Source organism: Meleagris gallopavo, chromosome 1 (genome assembly GCF_905368555.1).
Source record: "Meleagris gallopavo chromosome 1, MGAL_WU_HG_1.1, whole genome shotgun sequence".
NCBI classification, from domain to species: domain Eukaryota; kingdom Metazoa; phylum Chordata; class Aves; order Galliformes; family Phasianidae; genus Meleagris; species Meleagris gallopavo.
This window is the reverse complement of record NC_139404.1, coordinates 188,062,102-188,084,326: the sequence shown is the minus strand read 5'-3', so window position 1 is coordinate 188,084,326 and position 22,225 is coordinate 188,062,102. Positions and strand designations below refer to the sequence as shown.

General features: G+C 42.1%; 1 protein-coding gene across 3 annotated transcripts in view; it reads left to right on the top strand.

Annotated features, from left to right (window-relative positions):
* Window positions 1-9,355: 9,355 nt before the first annotated feature.
* Window positions 9,356-22,225, top strand: part of PICALM (phosphatidylinositol binding clathrin assembly protein) — a 63,511-nt gene continuing 50,641 nt past the window's right edge. For 2 of the 3 annotated variants that reach the window (XM_010706176.4, XM_010706174.4), the window contains exon 1: window positions 9,357-9,673. In XM_010706176.4, coding sequence (XP_010704478.2) covers window positions 9,544-9,673 — 130 coding nt within the window. In that variant the 5' untranslated portion in view covers window positions 9,357-9,543. Of the gene's footprint in view, window positions 9,674-22,225 lie in introns of all 3 variants that reach the window. The other variant, XM_010706175.4, reaches the window with a different exon arrangement.

Here is a 22,225-nt window from a genome sequence, read left to right as displayed (position 1 = left end):
CTTTATTTAATCATTTTTAAGTAATACTTACTAAATAAAGTTTATTAGCATTGAGCACTACAACCATCAGGATTTGAAATATTCAGACCTTAAAATATGAGTGGCACAATGCTCCAAGTTTGAAATGGTTTTCTTAATTGGAAAATAATAGAATCAAGATCCGGCAGGCACTAACATTGCAGTACCAACTCCTTACTTCTCACCTACACAGTTTATTTTTACACTGCATTGGTATTGCTGGCCATACTCTTAGCTTACAGGGACAAAACCTATTCTGTTTGAAGTCAGCAGGCATTTTGCCATAGATTCAATAGGAACAGAATCTGCATCTGAAAACTTAACTGAGTGCGATGAAATAAGGATCTGCAAAGTCTTTGATTTGTGGTTTTACCTGCCTACATTGCTCTGTTTTCTTTACAGCTGTTCTTAGTTAAATGTTCTTTCAGGCATCTGATCTTTCAGGTCAACAAAATGTTGCATAAAACCACTTATTTTTTCCCATTTCCTCCAACTGGGTTATGTAATGTGAATCAGTTCGATGCATCTGATAATCATTTTTGCTCTTTATCTTTCGCTGTTCTTTTGGATTGCAAGGGCTGAAAACCACAGGTGCACGAAGTGCTCATCAGCATTGCTTTTGTAGCTCTTCCCAGGTCTCAGCTGCTGTTGCAATGCCTGAAGTCTTTAACAGTGAACAGGCTCTTGGAGAATGTTAAGAATGAACACCGACACATGCAGGGTTAGTGTTCAACTTGTGTGTATCCCAGGGCAATCTCAGAGACTATAATCCTTTCCTTTGGATCATTTATTCCTTCTTTATTCCTACAGTAGCAAGCACTGCCAATATGTCTGGCTTTCCAATGAAAAGGGACACTGTATGAAAAGACAAGGGAGGACTGAATTGATTACCAGAAAAACACAGAAAAAATGGTCCAAAGAAAAACTGGGTAGATGGATTCATCTATAATGAGTTACAGATCCTCTGCCACTCTTTGCTCCTGCTTTCAGGTAAAAATAAACAACAAAGATTCCCAAGATTTTGTGATCCACGGGAACTGACTTTGCTGGCCTGCAGCCCATTGCCAGTGCAGACGTTCATATCACACAATTTCCAACACAGTAGGCATCTTCTGATCTGTAGTCACATAAGTTTGTTGCCATATTCTCTCCTGGCCTTAAACTGATATTGATTTACCAGTTGATTACCAAGGGAATTTCAGCCTTACTGGAGCCCCTCTCCCATTTCTGTGCCGTAGAGCTGGCAACTCACTTGTTTCAGAACACCACCTTCTCTATTTTCTGGTATCTCAAACCCTTCTGCAAGCTGTGAGAATATGCACAACATGAAGCAGAGCCACGAGTATGTGTTCCCTTGATTTTCTTTCTCCATTGTGCATCCTAGGCCTATGAGTTGGCAGACAGGTGTGTGCCTTCACAGGATTGTGAAGGAAGTGCTGCGTTTCCACCAGGCTGATGGCATCCTGGCCTACAACAAGTAAAGTGTGTCCAGCAGGACTAGAAAAGTGACTGTCCCCATATACGTAGACTGGTGAGACTGCAGCTTGAGTGTTGTGTTCAGATTTGGGCCCCTCACTACGAAGAGGACATGGAGTTTCTCAAGTATGTGTAGAGAAGGGCAGTGAAGCTGGTGAAGGAACCAGAAAACAAGAGCCACAAGGAGTGGCTTAGGGAACTTGGGCTGTTCAGTCTGGAGAAGAGGAGGCTGAGGGGACACCTCGTTGCTCTCTACAACTTCCTGAAGGAGGTTGCACTGAAGGTCTTTCCTCTCAGATGACAAGGGATAGGATATGAGGAATGACCTCAAGTTATACCAGGATAGGTTCAAACTGGACTTCAGGAAGAATTTCTTCATGGAGAGGGTGGTCAGGCATTGTAAGGGGCTGCCCAGGGCAGTGGTGGAGTCTCCATTCCTGGAGGTATTTAAGAGACAAGAGGACACAGCACTAAGGGATACGGTGATGATTTCTCAGTAGGTCCTGATGGATGGTTGGTCTTGGTGAGCTTGAAGGTCTTTCCCAACCTAAATGGTTCTATGATTCTATGTTTCTGTTATTCATTCACATCTGCCCTGCATCTGTCCCTGGCTTCAGTGAAGGAAACAAGCAGAACATATAATCCGATTACTTCTAGACAGGGGTCATGCCTGAAGCACGTTATCAAGACAGACCTGCACTGCTGCTGCTCAGAAAGCATTGCTTTTTGGGACTTGAGAAATAAAACTAGGAAACATAATATGACACAGAAGGAAAGAACAGTCACTCCTGTATTAATTCTAATTCTTTGTTTCTCAGATCATGAAAAAGAAAGCAGTTTAAATACCAAGATATTTCTTTTTTGCATTTCCTTCACTTTCTGAATGAAAAGCACTTTCATTTATGTAGAATATGTGCTGGAATGACTTAGGACAAATCCTCTATTGATTTTATGATTCAGAATAGCTTATACACCATCAGGACATCGGGAGGCATTTAGTTAATGTCCTCCTCAGTACAGCAGTTTGATTTAATCAGCATGATGCCTATCCACATGTAAATGCAGTCACTGACCTCTGAAGCACAGAGCCAAACACTGATAGCCTCACTCACTACAGTGAGCAAGATTCCGATCTCACATCAAGACCAGGCAGTGGAACCTACCTATACAAGGCTTGAAATCAACTCATTGGCATAAATGGCTTTATTCATCTGAGGCAGAGAACCATGATTTACTTTTGCTGCACAGGCTTGGACCTGAGAATACTTTCACACGTAGGTTTTCCTTTGGGTGAGAAGCCCCATTCAAGTCAGCATTGGCAGGACTGGACCCAGCTATTTACTCTGTATAGTTGGCATTGCCAGCATCAACATTTTTGTTTCAACTCCACATCAAAATTCATGTGGGTGTAAAGCTTTCCCAGACATAAAGCACGAGCACATGAGTCTCAACATTAATGAGGGAATCTATTAAGCTCTGCTGCACGTATATGTGTGCAAGACTGTGAGCTTAAGTACTAATTATAGCTTGGCAGCAGGTTGAAGTGGCTGTTCAATTCATACCCTGTATTTTCGTCTGCTTATAACTTTTCTTAAAAACGTTCCTTTGGGGCTGAAGTGTGTTATGCTTGCTGTTGGCTCAGAGGTGCCTGAAGAAAATGATAGGAGCTGCTTCCGAGTTACATGAGCCTGAAAGGAATGCAGTTCCTCCTGCACTCACCCTGCTGGCTTCATACTTGTGAACTGGCAGGGGAGTGAAATGAATGACAGTGCCCTCTCTGAAGCTCCCAGAGAAGGATTCTTATCAAATGCTATCTCCTGCCAAGTCTCATGAACACTGCCAGTCTGGAATGATGATGAGAAGAGCATTTGGCAGTAAGGCTCTAGCTTTCAACATGAAATTACAGGGAAGGGATGTCACTAGCTGGGGCCAGGCCACTTGTTTTTCTTGTATGAAAGACAGCCTCCGTAAATTTTTTGGAAGTATATCGGTGCACTTATTACCATGTGCAAAGCTTGTGTTCCCCTTGGAGCATCTGAGTGAGTTACTATAAGACTGCCCTGCCAAGAAAGAACGTGTAAAAAAATGTCTTCAGAAATCAGCAGCAGGGGTGCATTAGGAATGCTTGCTGATGGGCAATGGGCTGCAGATACAGGGGACAGCATACCTCTCACTTTACAGAGGTGTCAGTGTTTAACAAGTCCACTGGAAAGTGTGAACAAAATGTAGGGCAGCTTGTTTCCTTTCTATCTCACACTCCAAAAGGCATTTGTTACATGCATTTGTCTTGCAGGTAGCAATCCCGGTTTTGCAGACATTTGCTTCTAGCATTAATGACAAAATTGCTTTTGCAGTGTGTTAAGTCTCAAGTCAGGGCAAGGAGACAAAGGTGCTATAACACACAATGGAATTCACAACTATCATACTTGTTTTCCAGCCCTCTACTTAGATTATATGTCATGGGAGCTGCTACCTAAATAACCTACTCCTGAATGAACAGTAAAATTAGTTCTGATCACTCCTCTGCTGTGATACAGCACTGACTGACTTTTCTCCCTTTCCACCTGCTTTTCTCATGTCATAATTACGTTAGCTTCTGGGCAGCTGCTTTATTCCTCAACAAAATTAGCTTCCTTTGGGGGAATTGAATAGCAGGGTCATTGACTACTGGTTAACTGGAGCTGCATGAGGAGGTGGCACAAGCCGCAGGGCTCAGAATAGCACTCATGAGGAAGGATGCTGGATATGGTTTTTACGTGGAGAAGTACAAATGGAGAAATGTGAGCGCAATGAAAGAAATGTTAAAGCTGGCACCATTTGCAGAAAGAGTAAAGTAAAGGGAAATAAAAAAACTTTTGCCTGATGCATAGAGTCATAGAATCATAGAATCATTAAGGTTGGAAATAAACACTAAGATCATCTGGTCCACTCATCCACCCATCACTGCCACACCACTGCGCCATGATGTCCCTAATCTTCAACCATGTACTTGAGGAAGCTGGCCTTGTCTTCAGTGACAAGAGCTCTGAACCAGATGTGAGGACAGTGAGGGGCTAGAAGAAAAGCAGGTGCTGTGGGAGGAACACAAAGTAATGGGTAATCTCAGCAGGAACATTTTGGATAGGCTCAAGAACAATGTTTAGGTAGAAGAAAGTGATGTATCTGAAGCAGGAATGAACTGAGCATGGAATAACAGCCATTACGACTGAAAGGAAGGATCTCTGTACTTACAATCCGAGAGACTGGAAACAATTTCATATGAACTGAATATAAGAGAAGCAAAAATAAAAGCTGTGGGGCCATCACATCATGTGTGGGCAGAAGAAATGTTGAAGGGTGTAAACAAGTACATTTGGAGTAGTAGAAAGGGGTATCAATTTTGCAATACTCTAGTGGTCATGCTTCTCCCAAATGTAATCTGGCCACTTGGCATACCCCTGCTGGCTCCATGATCATGTTGGCAGCATGAATGAGTAATGAGAACCACATACCTGGGCTACTCTATTTCATTACACCACTAACAAGTGTCACTTTGACCACAATCTTTCTATATCACAGCTTCTTAAAAACATGTTTATCTTTCTCTCTGAGGTGTTACAAATGCAAGTTAACTACTGTCCATTAAATTCTTTCATGTGTTGCTATGGTGACACAAATTATATTGAATTTTCGTTATAGTCAGGCTGCAGTATTACTCTGAATGTCTTTCACAGAAAAAACAATATTAAATAAATCTTTGCCAAACTCTTTGAGAATGGTTTTGAAATTATTATGCTGCAGTTAAATGAGCAGTACTCTACTAGGTCAGGCAAAACCAGGATATTCAAAAGGGCATCAGTAACCTTAGGCTGTATTAATAAACCACCTCTGTTAGAGAAGGCAATGCACCATCAGTGAGAGGTCTGCTTCTAGATGTGCAGCTGCTCTGGAGTTGCCCAGAGGTAAACCAGAGATGAACTTGACAGGCATACATCACGGCTAGCTACATTTGGGAAGCCAAAGAGTTGGTGTTTTGTGTTTCCTATTCTTTCTTATATATTCTGACTCAAACAGATGCTAAATTCCTGGACTGACATTCCCCTTTCCTTAAAAACTGGGGAAGATACTATAATCCTTAGAAGCAAATAAATCTATAGTGATCCTTGAAATGGGCCATAAGAAATGTCTGGATCCTGATGTGTTGTCAAACCATTTACAAAACACTGAAACAGCATTTCCTGTCACATTCAGGTAGACTCACTGCCTCTGGATTTCCTCTGCACTGCCTCCTCACGTCGTCACTTCACTCTTAACCATTCCCCTCAGCCTTTCCACCCCTTCTACTGAAATAGCTCCATTTCAGTATTTTCTGACTCCAAAATTTTTATTCATCAGCCCTCTACACTTTCCAGATTACAGTTGCTGGTTTCTTTTGTTGCTGTTTCTACGTATGCCTTGTTAGCCTTAGCAATGAGCCTGCTACACCCTAAAAGCATGTGCACAACTCCGTGCCTTTCCAGTTTTGTACCTCAGAAGGGTTGATTTCTAAGCGATCTGAAATTCAGCCAAAACACCTCCTTTAAACCTGAAGCTATGCCCTGTAAACAATGACTCCAAACCACAGCTTTCCTAATAGTTTGCTGAACATTTGTGAGAGCATGAAGCGTGGAGGAAGGCATGGATGCCAGCAGCACTGTGAGCATTAAAGCACACAGTTGGACTGCAGACATTATGGAGTAGAAGGCATAACACAGAGTAGAAACTGCACTGTTGCAAGAAAGCAATATACATAATAAATTACAGAGGTCACGCTGAGGCAAGATTTTCAGAATTGCAGAGTACACGTAGAGAGAATCAGCCCTGTCAGCTTGCCTGTCCTTTCAGCATAGCTGGATGCCAGTGACCGCCGACACTTTCAGGAGCTTGAGAATGCAAGATGCAGCATTTTTGCAGGAGCTGGATCCATACTCTGGAACAACTCTTCACAAGAGAAAAGAATGTTGTTTAGGTTTGCCACTTGGCTAAATATAGGACTCATATCTTTGGATTAGTTTCTTTCTTTCTCAAGCACGCCCAGACACACAAACAAAAACAAATGAGATATAAACTAATCAAACTTGTTTTCTTCAAGTTGGAAAGGAAAATAGATTAATATTTTGATTTCAATTTCCACATCTTTGGGAGGTGCTCAGATATTATCTAACACAGTGCTTCAAAGTCCTCACTGTAAAGGTACCAAATGTCTCCCAAGTAATTCAAAAGCAACAAACAAATACAAAAATAAGTCCTCCCATCACTTCTCTCTTGTTTCTACTTAAGAACAAAAATAATGTGTAAAATTCTTAACTGAGTGGGGTTAAACTCTAAGATTTCTGTGTTTACAAATGGCAATCAAAAAGTTTAACTTATTTTTGGTTTCAAACCTTTAAGACCAAGGTCACTTTTTGTCCCCTTAGGAATTAGACATTTTGTCCAAATCTGGTCTCAGTAACTTGTACAATCAAAAGCTTCCCCTCTTTGGATAGTTTCACTTGGAGAAAGCAATGGGCATAATCAGAGAGGAACTGATGGAGCTTAACTTACACAGGCCAATTCCATGGACCTTTTCCAAATAGCAAGCAAGAGTTCTTGAAGACGAGTGTTGAAATCCTGGTCCTAAAAGAAGTTGGAATAAAAAAATACCAGCAGCATCAAAATAAATTCAGCTTGGAAAGCAAATTGTATCCTGGGCTCCATCAGAAGATGCTGAGTGGCCAGCAGGGACAGGGAGGTGATTGTCCCTCTCTACTCTGCTCTTGTGAGGCCCCATCTGGAGTACTGTGTCCAGGTCTGGAGCCCTCAGTACAAGAAAGACAGCTTTTAGAGAGGGTCCAGAGGAGAGCCACAAAAATGATCAGGGAACTGGAGCACCTCCCCTACAAAGACAGGCTGTGGAGCTGGGTTGTTCAGCCTGGAGAAAAGACGGCTGTGGGGTGACCTTACTGCAGCCTTTCAGTACCTAAAGGGAGCCTACAAACAGGAGGGGAATCAACTCTCTGAAAGGGTAGATAACTGCAGGACAAGAGGAAATGGTTTTAAGTTGAGGGAGGGAAGATTTAGGTTGGATGTCAGGGAGAAGTTCTGTACTATGAGAGTGGTGAGGTGCTGGAACAGGCTGCCTGGAGAGGTTGTGGATGCCCCGTTCTTGAAGGTGTTCAAGACCAGATTGGATGGAGCCCTGGGTAGCCTGGTCTGGTATTAAATGTGAGATTGGTGGACCTGCATGTGGCAGGGGGGTTGGAGCTTCATGATCCTTGAGGTCCCTTCCAACCCTAGCCATTCTGTGATTCTGTGAATTTAAATCTCCAGTTTACAATATAATTTGGAAACAGTACAAAAAGGTGGTGTATTCATAGTGATGCTGCTGTATCAATAGTCCACAGCAATCTTAGTGTTTTTGTGATGCGAAGCTTTATGCTAAAGCTGTCCTATCTCAGAGTCCACTGGCGTGGGTATTTGAACTCGAGGAGCAGGTCAGGAGGAGCCAACAAATACAAATGTGATCAAAGATCCTGGCATTATGAAGGAAGCAAGTTCTACATGTGCAAGCACGCCTTCCACAGACACAGCAATTACATTATTTGGGTCCAGCTTTCACCAGTTACCCTTCATCTGACACCGATTTTCAGCAAGCATTATGAAGAGATAATCCTACTTAGATATCCTGTCAGGCAGACCAAGCCGACCGTCGTTTGTATACCGCTTCTGTTTAAATTGCCTAATAAATCCTTCAGTGGCTTCACGGATCAGGGACGTTTCCAAGAAGAATCATCAAGAGGCACTTCTGGGAGAGGAAGGATATTTGCCTGATGGAATGCTGTGGTTTTGCTGCGTTATTCGCTGCTGTACGAACTGGGAAGAGAGGAGTGCCCTGTTGGAAGAAGTAAGGAGTGCTGCTGGGTGGCTGTGACTGCACCAGGACCGTACTCTGGCGGCTGTTCCTCACTGCCTGTCATTCTCCTCAGGGTCACCCAGCTGCCAGGTCCTGGGAGGCACCTGAGGGAACGCTTGGCTAACTTTTATGGAACATGAAGCAACTTTGCACAAAATCCCATAAGTCAAGGGCAGAGCCGCCGGTAAATCCGAGAGCCGAGAAGCATTAGCTGAGGGGTAAAACGGAGGGAGGCTGATCGGGAAAGACTTGAAAAACACATTGTTGTTTATTGACTCATATATTTATGATGTAAATTTGAGAGCTTTCAAATATGACCGAAGAGGACGAATGCAGCAACCACTCAGTTCCCAGCCTTCAGGAAGAGCTCTCCTTCATGTCTCCATTGTCCAAGGTACCACACAAAGAATTTCCACGGCACTTTCCAAGCCGAGGAACACAAAAATTTCCTCACAACTCCCGAAGTTTTATTTTACAGCCCATTGCAAGCGTCATCCTGCTGACCCCAGAGCGGGTACCAACATCGATCCAACCTCTGTCTCCCCACAGATACGACACAGAGCTGCGGGCTGTCCCCAGTCTCTTCCAGGGGCGCGGACCCTCCCGACTGAAGACAGGCAGCCCCCAACGGCCCCTCAGCGGCTCCCGCCCGCCACACCCGCGCTAAGGGCAGCCAGGCACCACGTGACCCCGCCCCTTCTCGCGCCCGAGGAGCTTCGCACCGGGGCTCGTCCGCTGTAGGGAAGGGCCGGAGGGGAGGGGAGGGGAGGGGAGGGGAGGGGGGGGGGGGGGGGGGACGCGGGGCGTGTCACGTGGGCGTGGCGCCTGGATCACGTGACGCGGGGCGGCCGGAAAGCTCCGAGGAGGAGCCGCGCTGCCGCCATTTTCCTGCGGCGCCCAGCGTGTGTCCCCTGTCCCCGGCCGAGCGGAAGGCGCGAGGGGGAGGGGACGGCGGTTGGGGGAGGGGGGTGGGAGGAGGAGGGGTCCCTGCTCGGGTGACAGGTCCGTCCCTGAGGGCGGAGCGGGGGCCGCCTGCGGCGCGTCGGGGCGAGGAATCCGTTCAGCTCCATCCCCCGGCGCAGTCCTCCCGTCCCGGCCCCCGAGAAAGGAGCGGCGCCGCGCTCCCTTCCAGCACCGCCATGTCCGGCCAGAGCCTCACCGACCGCATCACGGCGGCTCAGCACAGCGTGACCGGCTCGGCGGTCTCCAAAACCGTCTGCAAGGCCACGACGCACGAGGTCATGGGGCCCAAGAAGAAACACCTGGACTGTGAGTACTCGAGGGGTGACGGCGGCGGGCTCTGCCTGCGCTCCGCTCCGAGTCGAGCCGGGCTGCGGGGCCGCCTCTTTCCCTCCGGCCTCGCAGGGACGTGGAGCGGCGGAGCTCCGTGCGCTTCGGCATAGGACGGTGTGGTTGGGGGGTGGGGGTGGGTGGGAGCGGGGACGTGGCGATGGAGAGCTTGGGAGAGGCTGCTCGCCGTGCGTGTGCCCCGCAGGAGAGGCCTTCCCATCGGTTTTTTCTTTATGCACAGGGCGCTGTGCAGTGTGAGCTTCTGAAGGACGGCGCTTGCCCCGTTCCTCTTCCTCAGAGGACCGAGGGGATTGAGCAGAGGAATGGGATGTTATTTCCTCGCTTATTTGTCTCGTTGGTCTCTTGCTAGAGCAGCATTCTCACATTCTGTAGAGTTGGAGCCTGTCTCCAAGTTGGTCACTTCTCTTATTTCTCTCCCAGGTAGTCTACTAGGGAGAGAAAAACCCAATACTTTCCCATCGTTTTGCACCATAGAATCTTCTGTGTGAAATGAATGCTCGAGGGATTTATCTCTCTTATCCTTTTTGGTCTCTCTCCCTAGCAGGGGGAGATGGGCCTAAGAGGGTTTCTTTAGACCTTCAGCACCTGAGCTTAACATCCCATGCAGCTTCTATTAAAATTAGATCCGAAGTGGGAAGTCTTAAAAGGTTTTCTCTTAATTCTGTTCCACCCAGTTGATTACAGTGAGCTCAGGAGTTCGTATTAGTGCACATTCCATTAAGCTGTGAGGTCATAGGGCTAAAGATGCACTTCAGTTGGGTACTTGAGTGTATCACATCCATTTATTCTAGACCTGTCCTCCTTCATCTATAAAGAAGGATACTAGAGAGAAACCTGTGGATGTGCCTTCTGTATAAGAGCTTCGTCCTTTCCTTCCACCCACGTATGTGAGAAGGCTGAGTCTTTGTGAATCTTGAATTTGTGCTTTAACTCCTCACTATGTCTAAATGACAAGACCAGATGATAGTAATAGTATACTGTAGTTACTACTTTTTTCCATGAAAATGCATCTGACTTGAAGCATAAAGAAACTCTTGGTTTATGAGTACCTGAGAGAGATGCAGACCATTTTATAGAGTAGCCGTGGAACAGCTGCCTCCGTTTCTTGTTGCTATTCCCTCATCCATTTCATCTTTTGCCTCAAGACTGTGTAGTAAATGACTATATGTGATTGGGTTCTTCTGTTGTTTGTTTGTGGTATTTTGTTTTGGGTCAGCTGGGCAGATCTGTGGGCTATAGTTAACTCCAGTCTCAGGTAGTGAAAGCACCTTGTCGTATGGCTGACGTATGAAGCCACGATGGTACTGGACTTCTCACAACAGAAGGGGAGGCTTTATGGTAAAACCTTTAAGTTTAGCTTGGAGTAGTAGAAAAAACATAGTTCTAAGACCATCCAACTGACCCATCAACTGCTGCTCTTCAGAGTTGTGTGTGTTTATTCAAAGGTTGTGTTCTGAGAATGTTTGCAGGGGGATGTCCTAATCAAGACCTGTAGAATACTGTTCTGGAAGGGTGCTTGTTATACTTTAGAACGCATCAGAAAGCTGTCTGGTGGTTGCTGGATGAGAGGACTGCTTCCTTATTTCCTGTCTGCTCTGGATTGAGAAAGTCCCAGTTCCTGCCTCTTTCTTGGATGGTTCTTTTTTTCAGAGCGATGTGAACTTATTTTCCGTTAGCTTTACTACTATCACTACTTTTCCAAACAGTAAAAATAGATCCTGAGAAGATCAAGTTTTGTATGCTGCCTCTAATAAGTTTCTTGGGAATCTCTGGTCCTGCCATCAGGAAATGACACAGTTCCATATTTTGGAAGTCTTCTTTGTTCATACTGTTTATGGTTGCATGTTTAAAAATAAATGCTTTTTTTTTTTTTTTTGCAGATGCTGTTATTCAAGCCCCACCTCTGTGTTATTTGCACATACTTTTTTTTTTAATAGCTTAATTCTTTTTAACTGCTAAATAAATCCAAAATGCTGACTTCTCACTGTGAACAACAGTATCCCAGTCTCCCATGGGCAGCATCCCTCTTGAATATTTAAAAATATTTTACATTTTTAAAGCTTGATTTGCTAAAGCCCGTCTCCAGACTTTACACAAGTTAATGAGTTACGTTTTCTAAGACTCTCTTGGAGTTAAGCCTTACTTTTGTAGTGTTTTCTGTGGTTGTTGCATATTCTTCTTGATGTGGTATATGTGTTACTTATGCAGACTTCTAATTCTGTGATTGTCCTATTTCTGAAACTTTCTTGTTTAAGCTTGAGCTGTCGTGAGCACATTTAAGCAGCCCAGCCTTGCACCAACCCGTATAACTGGGGAAAATGTAAAATAAATGCCTGTACGTCATTCCAAATCTAATTTATCTTGTTCTTGATTGCCTATGGAGTTCCAGAACTGAAGAGCTTCCCTTACTGTATTTCTATGTTCCCTTAGTGACTGCTGTCTTAATAGCTGGAGTGTAAAAAGTCATTCCTGGACTGTATTGATCGTTTCCAGTAACAGTAGTTGCTTTTTTTTTTTTTGGTTAGAGGGAGAAAGAGATTTTGAATTGACAAGTGGACTTGGCCTATGATAAGTAACATCAATCATCTTGTGATCCAATGCTCGCACTCTGGATATGCTGCTGTTTTGGAGGTCCTATCTTATAACTGGGATAAGAATTCTGTTTTGTCATCTAGGTGCTGCATTTGTAGCCACGGATTACTTGTTCCATAGTAATCAGATTCAGTAGTCTTGAAACCTCCCAAAGTATAGTTCATTAACTTTATTTTATGGAAAGCCTAGTTTAACTAGGACTTTGTCCTAGTTTTCACATCACTGTGATATCTCACAACTAGTTTGTTTCATTTGTATGCCAGATTTCATACAGCCCTTCCTTTCATGGCTAGTTATTGTCTGCTGTATTCAGTGCTGTACAGAGATAAGAACAAAATTGAGTGTAAATGGTGCTGGAAACCCTGTTGCCGAATTTTGCTTTAATTTTTGTGGATCTAAGGTTGGAGTAGGGGGAGCTGTATGTGTATATATTTGTGGTGGGCAGTTAGTTTCAAGAAAGGCACTGGAATGGGCTGCCCAAGGAGGTGGTGGGTTCACTGAGCCTGGAGGTGTTCAAGAGACATTTGAATGTGCTGAGGGATGTGGTTTAGTGAGAACTATTGGTGATGGGTGGATGGTTGGACTGGGTGATCTTGTAGGTCTTTTCCAACCTTTGTTGTTCTGTGAAAGCCACAAGATAATGCATTTAATAGCAACTAGGTGCTTTCAGCTAGTCTCAGTGGCATAAAGAAATGTTTGTGTACCTGTGCAAGTTTGTGAGTGTATTAAAAAACAAAATAAAATGAAACAGCTTTGATGTGAAATATGGCTAGGGCGGGTTTTTGAGTGTGTGTGGTGTAGTAGCCTTGTCTGCTTGTAGATAATAGCACTCTTTAAAGGAGAATGTGGATGGATGGCTTGGAAGGAAGTTGTGATACTGTAATTATCCTTTCTTAACAGGAAATCTCTCAATAGTTATGCCAGAGTGTAACTTCCTTTACTTCTTATTGTGAAGAAAATCAGTATTTTTGAGGAAGACAGTAAACTGACACTGCTCTCTGTTATGTAGATGTTACTGAGACACTACGTAAGTGAAAGTAGGTTGAATTCAACTTGTTGGGAACTTATTTCCCAAGTCCCTCACTCAGCTGTTTTGGCTTTGCTTGCAGACTGCTGCTAGAACAGCAACAAAGTCCAGCTAAAGTCTTGCTTTATGCTTCTGCTCTCAGCTGACAGTCAGCAGAGGGGATCTTGTGGCACTGAAGAAAAAGGATCACTGCTTTTCTCTGTATCTCGCTGGAAATCTGTAGTAAAGCTGGGAAAATCAGTGCTTTGAGTGATCACCTGCCTTTGAATACTGAACCAACTGGATTGTTTCAGTGGTGCAATGTGTTAACTCCTGGATTCTTAAAACACTGTTATGTTCTGCAGTAGGTATAGATTATCCATATTCTTTTTACGGCACTTTAAAACTTTACCAGAACTACTTTCTTTTCTTTTTTTTTTTTTTGTTAGGACTTCCTGATGTTTTTCATGGCTTTGCTTCTCTTTATATCTGACTGAAATTTCTGGAGGCGGTCCATGGCTATTCTTGCTTGGAACTGTTATGTGTAACCATAATTACTCCAAATGCAGATAATTACATCATTACAGCTTTCTTTTGAAGTATTTCTTTCTCTCTGAGTCCTTCCATGACTCCTTCAGGATTTGTTCCTTAGTGAGCTTTCCCTAACTTCTTACTAGAATTCCTTTACACTATGTGTTTATGCCTTTTAGTAGAGCACAAGAACTATCACACTCCTCTGGAGTGCCAGAGGGCTGATTTTTCTACCACAGCTGCTCATTTGCAGAAAGAATAGCCATTTAGTTCTGCAGCTGTTGTTTTATTTTACTTAGCCTGAAGCAGTATTCTACTTCAGATGAAGTAAGAGGCAGGAGCTGTGGAGGAGAGGCTGGAGAACACCTGCAATCAGCTTACTGTGAATCTTCCTCCTGCCATTGTTTTGCATTGGCTGAGGTTACTTGGGTGTCACGTAACTTTGGGCTGTTGCTCTAACTATAATTTTTAATGGTGCAGACATCTCTCACATCTTCCAAATGAGATACTCAAAAAAGACAGTCTTCTTCATTTCAGACTGTGACCTAATGATCTATTTCAGTCTTGTTTGTATTCTTAAGATCAGTTTTCAGTCCCTACATGTGGAAGTTTTAAGCTGTTCTTAGTGGCAAGAAATTCACAAAGTAACATTACTTTGCATAGTGATATGAAAAGGATGAGTTAAAAAAAAAAATGGAATACAAGCTTCCTTTTTGTTGGTTTCCTTTTTTTTTTTTCTGTACGTTGCATTATATAAAGCATATGATCACTGAACTAGTAAGTAAATGCTGTGAAAGTTAACTTATGAGATGTTAGAGATCTTGCTCTCCCTGAAAAATACCACACCTTTTCCAAAACAGAGACATGTTTTGCATGGGAAAGCTCATTATTTTTTAACAGCCTCCTGAAGTTTCTCAATATCTTTAAGGTATTTTCATTCTTTAATTTGGAAACATCAGTTACTTTTCCAAAAATAGCCCAGTTGCTGCAGATAAGATGTGTGCACTCTTACTTTTGTAAATTTGTTGATCCTAAATCACTGTAGAAGAAATCAGGTGAGTGTTGTGAATGGTGTGGTTGTAGTCTTGAAGTCCTGTTGTAAGACAATCGTTAAGCATTCACTAACAGTTCGTAATTCATGTATAAAGCAATAGTCTCAAGTGCATGTTCTTTCTTCTGTGTCAGCAAACTCTTGCTTCAGTAGTGAGAACTTTTCACAAGTTCTTTGACAGAACCTCATCTTGTCAAGAAACCTGTTTATGTCCATCAGTATGGGAGTTTAACTTTCCTGCAGGTTGAAGTACTAACCTTAAAAGTAGCTGTAATGTGGAGCTGAACATTATCTTGCAAAGGTTCCGGTAGGAGAGATTTTGTTGCTGATTGTCTGCACTGGATTAGAAGTTAAACAAGAACTGACCAACCAAAAAGCCACTGCTAAATGGAAATGGAAGAAACTGATGTTGATATCAAGTTGTTCTGTTATTTTTCTTGCTATGTGAAATATCTATTGTGAAATGTGATTCTGATCAAGCAGGGTATGGGCTTTTCTTAACTGTTGTACCCTTCTTAGCTCAAAGGAGGTAGAAATAGCGTGTGTTGTATCTCAGCAATCACCCTTAGCTTCACATTACAGCTTTATCAGTTAGATGGCAGTTTGTAAACCACCAAAGAATGTCTGTATATTCACTGTGAACTTTGGGTATTCTCAAGGCTGTTAGTAGCAAATCCAAGTTCTGAGTATTTTGTGACAAATCGGGTATTGAGATTTGAGAAATCAAGGAACTAAGCTGTATTTAACTGTCTGTGAAAATAACTTCATTAAGTTAAGCGTTTCATAATGACTTAACAAATGGGCCGGATTTTCAGATTGTGACTAAACATCCCTATGCTATTTTTCTAAAGGAGCTTTATTAAAGTAATACTTATCTGGATCATTTGAATATTAAAAATGAGCAAATTAGGTTGTTGTTTTTTTTTCTGTTTTTCTTTGGAACGGATGTAGTAAAATGACAAGATCTACTCCAGAAGTTGATGTGGAATATCAGTTCTTAGCATGAGTCGCATGTAAATGTACTGCAGAGAAGTGGTACAAAGGTCTTGTGGTTTTATTTTAATTCATTGATGACGTACATGTAATGTCTGGGCATGTATTGATGTACATATAAAATAATAGACAAATATGGCTCTTAGGCTCATTCTGAGCTCTGTAATGTAATTTCTTTGAGATCTGTCAATTTCCTAGGAGAAGCTCTCCACATCAAGCCCTTTTTTCTCCTTCCGCTCATTCTCTTGATAAGGCACTTTTGAAATCTTCGTGTATTACCTCTGAAGCAAGCAGTCCTTCAGTTACTCTCTGTGTGCTGGGTAGCAGTGCCATTCTGGAAGCTGCAGTTCTTCTGCTTATGTAGGAAGTGATACATTTGTGTTGGTTCCAACTCTGCTCTGCTATTTCACATATTTACTCTAAATATGGTACTTGCAGTAGCATGTAGGTTGGCCACTGCAGTTCCCAACTGTATACTGTGACATCAACAAAGCATCTCTACAGTTGGTAACCTATGTCACTCTTAATACTTAAGGATTTGTTCTTCAAATAGTTAATATTTGTTCAGTTGTTAATGATTGTTTCCTTGCCAAATGTTTTTATATATTTTTTCAAATTAGTGGCTTTTAAAACTGTTTAATCCAGTTTGAAGAATGATACATATTTCATTAGCACGGAATTTTTGGGTGTCTGTGACTTGATTATTCTAGTAGTTTCTGCCAAATCAGAAGATTAAGTAGCTATCAAACAGGAGAAATAGCTGTCTTTGTGTTCTCTGACATTAAGGGCTGCCTGTGACTTGCTTAGCTCTTGGCAATGTTTGAATTCTTCTGGGATGGATAATGAGGAACTGTAATGTGATATGACAGTTTCTGTACCTGTCTCATGCTTTTCAGGTGTGTGCTTTCTGTGTTGGGTTTACTTTTGTTATATAGAGTGCTTCTCCTCCCTCTTTATACTTAGGTTCAGAAATCCCTTCAGCATTTCACTTAAATTTGTTTCCAGTTGTGCTTGGTTTATTTGGCTGATAAATAGGTCGATGTTTAATTGGAAATTGGGTCACACATGAGTTTGAATTTGATTCTGTCCCCTTCCCCTCCTCCCTAGCCTGCATTGCTGTGATAATTGCAGCCATCACTGCAGCCTATTTCAAACTTTGAATTTTTCTGATCCACGTCTGTGTATTCCTGACCTGACCTCATTTTTGATGTAAAATGGTAAAACTTGCTTCAGCTATTCTCAGTATGGTGGCTTAAACACTGTGAAAGTGGTGTCCGTTGATTGATTGTGCATTTTTACCAAGAAGCCATTGGTATTAATAATTTAGCAGACAGTGTTATGATAAGCTTAAAATCTTGTCTTTAAAAATGATAAATTAGGAATATATGCTTATGGTACACAGCAACTATATACAGCTGTTGTTTTCAAGTGTAGCTTTGCATAAAGCAATTCTTGTTTGATCTGGCCTTTCTAAATATCCTTTTGTGCTCTTTTTCTCTCAGCAAGTTTTACTGTTCAGAAATAAAAGGATACCTGAGGATTCCAGTGTAACTTGGAATCAGTTGTGAGGGTGATGGTCCGTTTTGCTTTGCTCTCATTGATACAGATAAGTTCTGATTATCAGGTTTTAATCAAATTTCAGTACCTGTATTTGTTGTCTTTCAGTACAATTGACTGCCACCAGTCTGTGTTAAACTCAGTTGGAGTTATTCTCCTCTGAGTGCGTTTCAGTCATATTGAAACAACACTGTAGAATGAAATCTAAGGCATAAAAGTTTAGGAGGTGGACTTTAATCATAGGGATGAGCGAGAAATCAGTGGATGCCAAATATGAACACTTTTGCATGACTGGGCTGTAGTTATTTCTAACAAGGTGATGAAGTGCGTAGCGAGCTGCTGCCTTTTGAATAGCTGTCTGATGGAAAAGCTCAAGATACACAAGTGCCAGCTGTAAACTGTTTGAAACGCAGGGACTGACACTGTGCTATGCTTTGGGGAAAAAATGATGCTCTGAGGGCAGACTTCTTTTTTAAATCCTTCGTAGTTAATGGGGAATGAGATTGAAACTTCATTTTGGATCTGTTGAGCTGGAATGCTTTGCCACAGACAGTAGCATCGTTAAACCTATCAAATGTAATCAAAGCTAATGCTGTTTCCTAGCAGATTCTTTTGCATTAAAAATACGGAATATGTGAAGTTTATTTCCGTGCTTAATTTGGCATGTAAGCAGATGGAAATCCAGGGAAGCTTTTGTGTTAGTTCTCAGATGCCAGGGGACTGCACGGTTAATTGAATGTGTGATGTTGGGAATTGCATTGTTATGAGTTTGAAGCATTGTTTTTAAAAACTTTTTGCCTACACGGAGTTATTTTACACGGAGACTTTATTCAGATTTAATTCTTTGTGAGAAAAACAGAATACTTTTGTGAAGATGCTTTTGTCCATAAAAAAAAAAATGTTAATGAGGAGCCTTTGTGGATAGGAATGTGTTCATCCTCTTGGTATGTAGCAGGGTGGACACAAGACATACTAACACCTAGTTGTACTGTAGCTGCATGTTCTTTTTAGCTCTCTGAGGTTCCAGCCAGTGAATGACTTGACTTTGAAGCATTGGAATAACTAGCTAGATCTTGCAGTTAGAGCTTTTCTTTAGAAAACAATTTGTTTTAAAGATAGAATCAGGCTGGAGCAATCTTTCCTTTTACTGATGACTGCTTTTACTTTGGCTCTGGTTTATTTTAGAGGCTGTTCATGGCAAGGACATGTCTTTGTGCGTGGTAAATACAGAAATTTCCATCTGGAAGCAGTGGGATATGGGAGAGTTCTTACATCTTACAACTTCTACCACTGGTCTAGTTTCAAACAAAGGATTTCAAGCTCCATGTGTGCTCTAAAACTTTGTGAAACTTGATAACTGCATCACTGCTAATGAAGTGCTCATCAGAAAGGTCTCTAAATCTGGGGGTCAGCAGAAGAGCTACTTTGGATTTATGAAGCCCAAACACAACATTACTGTTACAGAGTGGGTACCCATTTGTAAAGTCCATGGCTTTAGCTGTTGACAATCAGTAGAGCTTAATTTGCAGCACTAGAAAAACACCACTTCCACACTCCATGCTCAGTGAAGTCTATTTCTGTTCCACCTTGACCTGTCTCACATTATATTTTGTGATTTTTATTCTGAATAGCTTTGGCATGGACTGTAAAGAATAATTCTGATGTGTTAGCAGTTGTATCCTTGTAGAAGGGTGCTATTTAAACATGCATTGAAGCTGCACTAGGATGAGCCAAGATGAGTTTTGTTCGCTCAGGGAGCTCCAAATACCTCGTGGGAAATATTATTCTAAATTGAAGAAGGAAGTTAAAGCTAAATCACGCAGACATTTCCAACACTTCTATGAGAAGTATGGAAGATTTTGGCTGTTGCTTTACTTGACTGCCTCTCTTCTTACACGAGCTGAGTACACAAGTTTCAGCTGAAACAGTTTTATGAATGTGTTTTTTGACTGGGGGAAGATATAATTTTTAAAATTTTCCTGTTGAGCTCCTGTACTCCATTTATCTGATCTATCAACAGTTCATATCAGAAGGCAATCTATATTGTCCAGAAATGAAAGCATGAATGGACCTGTCAATGAGAAATCTCATTTAATGAGTTCATCTTGATATGCAAAACATAAAAGAAATACTGTGGAGTGGGTGGAGCTTGTGTTAAAGTGGCAGCAAAAAATATTCCAGTTTGAAGTATCTTGAATTTTAGTTCTTATTAGAATTTAGCACAAGTCACCAAATAGGAGCAGATTGTTTTGGTGTCTTTGTCCTATTCCTGTTGAAGATTAGTTCCTTTAGGAGTAGATATTCAGATGGAACCTCTTGTTTACCAGCTTGGATCCTTCCTCTTTGCATCCTTCAGGTATTCATGGACACTGTAAGACCTCCCTGAGCTTTCTTTTCTCCAGGTTGGGCACTCCCAGTCTGTCTTCATTGGAGTGGTTCTCCAGGTCCTTGGTGATCTTGGGGGCCCTCCATTAAACTCTGTCCAGTATGCATGTGGTGGGGAGCCCAGAACTCCAGGTGCAGCCTCATGATTGCTGAGTAAAGCAGAACCATCACCTCTTCTGACCCTGCTGGAGATACTTTGCTTAATGCAGCCAAGAATACCATTAGCTGCCTTCACAGCGTGGCCACACAGCTCCGTTGGCTCATGTTCAGCTTGGTGTCTACCAGGAATCAAAGGTTTTTCTTGCAGGCTGGCTTTCCAGCTGGGTTCTCTTAGCATGTGCTGGTGCCTGAGGCTGTTCCTACCCAGGTAGGGAACTCTATGCTTCTTAATGAGCTTCATGAGATTTTTGCCATCCCACCTCTCCATTGTGTCCAAGTCCGTTGTCTATTGTGGCCCTCTGTTGGGCCAACCACTCCCACCAGTTGTGTTGTCAGCAAATTCTAGCTTGGTGCTTGTGGAGCTTGGTGTGTAATTTTCAGTGATAACAGATATTTGATTATTAGCAGTTGTCCTTGTTGAAATAAAATCATTTTTCAGGAATCCTTGTTTGCCTTTAAGAAAAAGACTAATATGCAATGATCAGCAAATAATCAAAATTGCTTTCCTCCTTAGTCTTTCCTTCTCAGCCATTAACTGAGATTTGGTAATTAAAAACTCTGCAGCAAGCTTAGAGCAAGTGTTTCTTGTCAGTGAGGGAGAAGTCTTATGGTAAAATACTGAGGGTTACTAGCTTGAAGTTGATAAGCTTCTTTTACGGAAATTTCAGGAAAAAATATGGATTCCTTGAGAGAACTCCCTTATGAAATACATGCTTTGCTGTGTTATTCTTTATTAGCGATTTGATTGTCTTGACTTTCTCTTTTCTCCACTTTTTCCCCTCTTTACACTTACATTAGACTGCTTTTTATATGATTTCTTACAAGTGCTTAACTCAGAACTACAGTTGCCATGAAGAGCCCTTAAGCTCTGTTTAGTCAGCTAAAGCAGCCAGCAGCCATCTGCTTAACCACTCTGTAGGTATGTGAGAAGTCATCACGCTGGTCATAGAGCCATGAACAGGTATGGAACACAGCAGTATTTTTCACATATAGTATGTTGCTGTTTTCTTCTTAACAGCTAAATGTCAGTATTTCTGCAGTGACTTCTGAGTAGATCTTCATAAGCCTATGATCACATAAAGCTCCTTGAAGATACAAACAACTGCTTTTGAAGCACTCAAGCTTGATTTTTTTTTTTTGTAGTGTGCACAGAACACCTCAGTATCTGCAGGGTAAATTCATTTGGCTTTTGTTTTCAGTAATATGGGTTAAAAGCATGATTGATATTCTGCAGGGACTAAAGGACCTGTAATATGGTGTTGGCAGCGTTTGAATCTCTTGATGATGCATCTTATTTGGTGCAACAAACTGATATGAACTCTTGACAAATGCAGATGTTTCCACAAAGCCATGTCTGAAGGATTTTTTTTTCTCTTAGTAATTAACTGGGCAACCGTTTATTGTAGGAGAAGCTGTGGAGGGTGGCAACTGCCAAGACAGACATCCTACCGTGCATTTAAATATTTTTACAATTACAATGTACGGCTTTAATTACATTGCTTTTATTTTGCTCTGTAATTACTGGTTTGCTGAGGACATCAGTGTACTCCTGCTTTGTGTTCTGCAGGCGATACACAGCCGGGGAGGTTGCATACTGGAGGATGTGTTCTGGCATGAGTGCTTTTGAGAAACAGGGAAAGCTGGAGAAGGTCTTTGAAATTCGAGAAGGTCATAGTCTGACCAAAATGCTTTGCTCTGTGGGGGTGGATATATGTATGCATCTTTATCTGCAGCTTCAGCACCCATGGAGGTAAGCAAATTCAGGGTAGGCCTCCTTTCACTCAAGTGTGTGTTTCCTTACGGCTCTCAAAGGCATTTAGGTGAAGTGTATTCTTGTTCAGAATTAAGTCCTGCAGAGAAGGAAATCCCACTTCCAAAGTCTGTCTTTAAAAACGGGAGGAGACAGACGTATCTTATGCAGCTTTGCAAAAGCCTCAGGTTGGATGGCTTTATTTCTCATCTTGGATTTTGTCTATTAAAGTAACTAAAAGATGCAAGTCCTCTTTACAAAAAAGAAAAAAGTGATCGATGTGTAATTCCTGCTTAAACAATGATTTGGGAGAATTTTGTGGCTTAAAAACTTGTTCAGGAAGACTTGTAAGATGCACTTGCATGTGTACACCATTTGCTTGGGTTAGCTTCCTGCTTTCAGTGGGAGGTTAGTCTTGAAGCTGTACAGTTTTCAGAGTAATTGGGAAGAAAATAGCAGCACTCCACCTTGTGCAACTAATCTTGT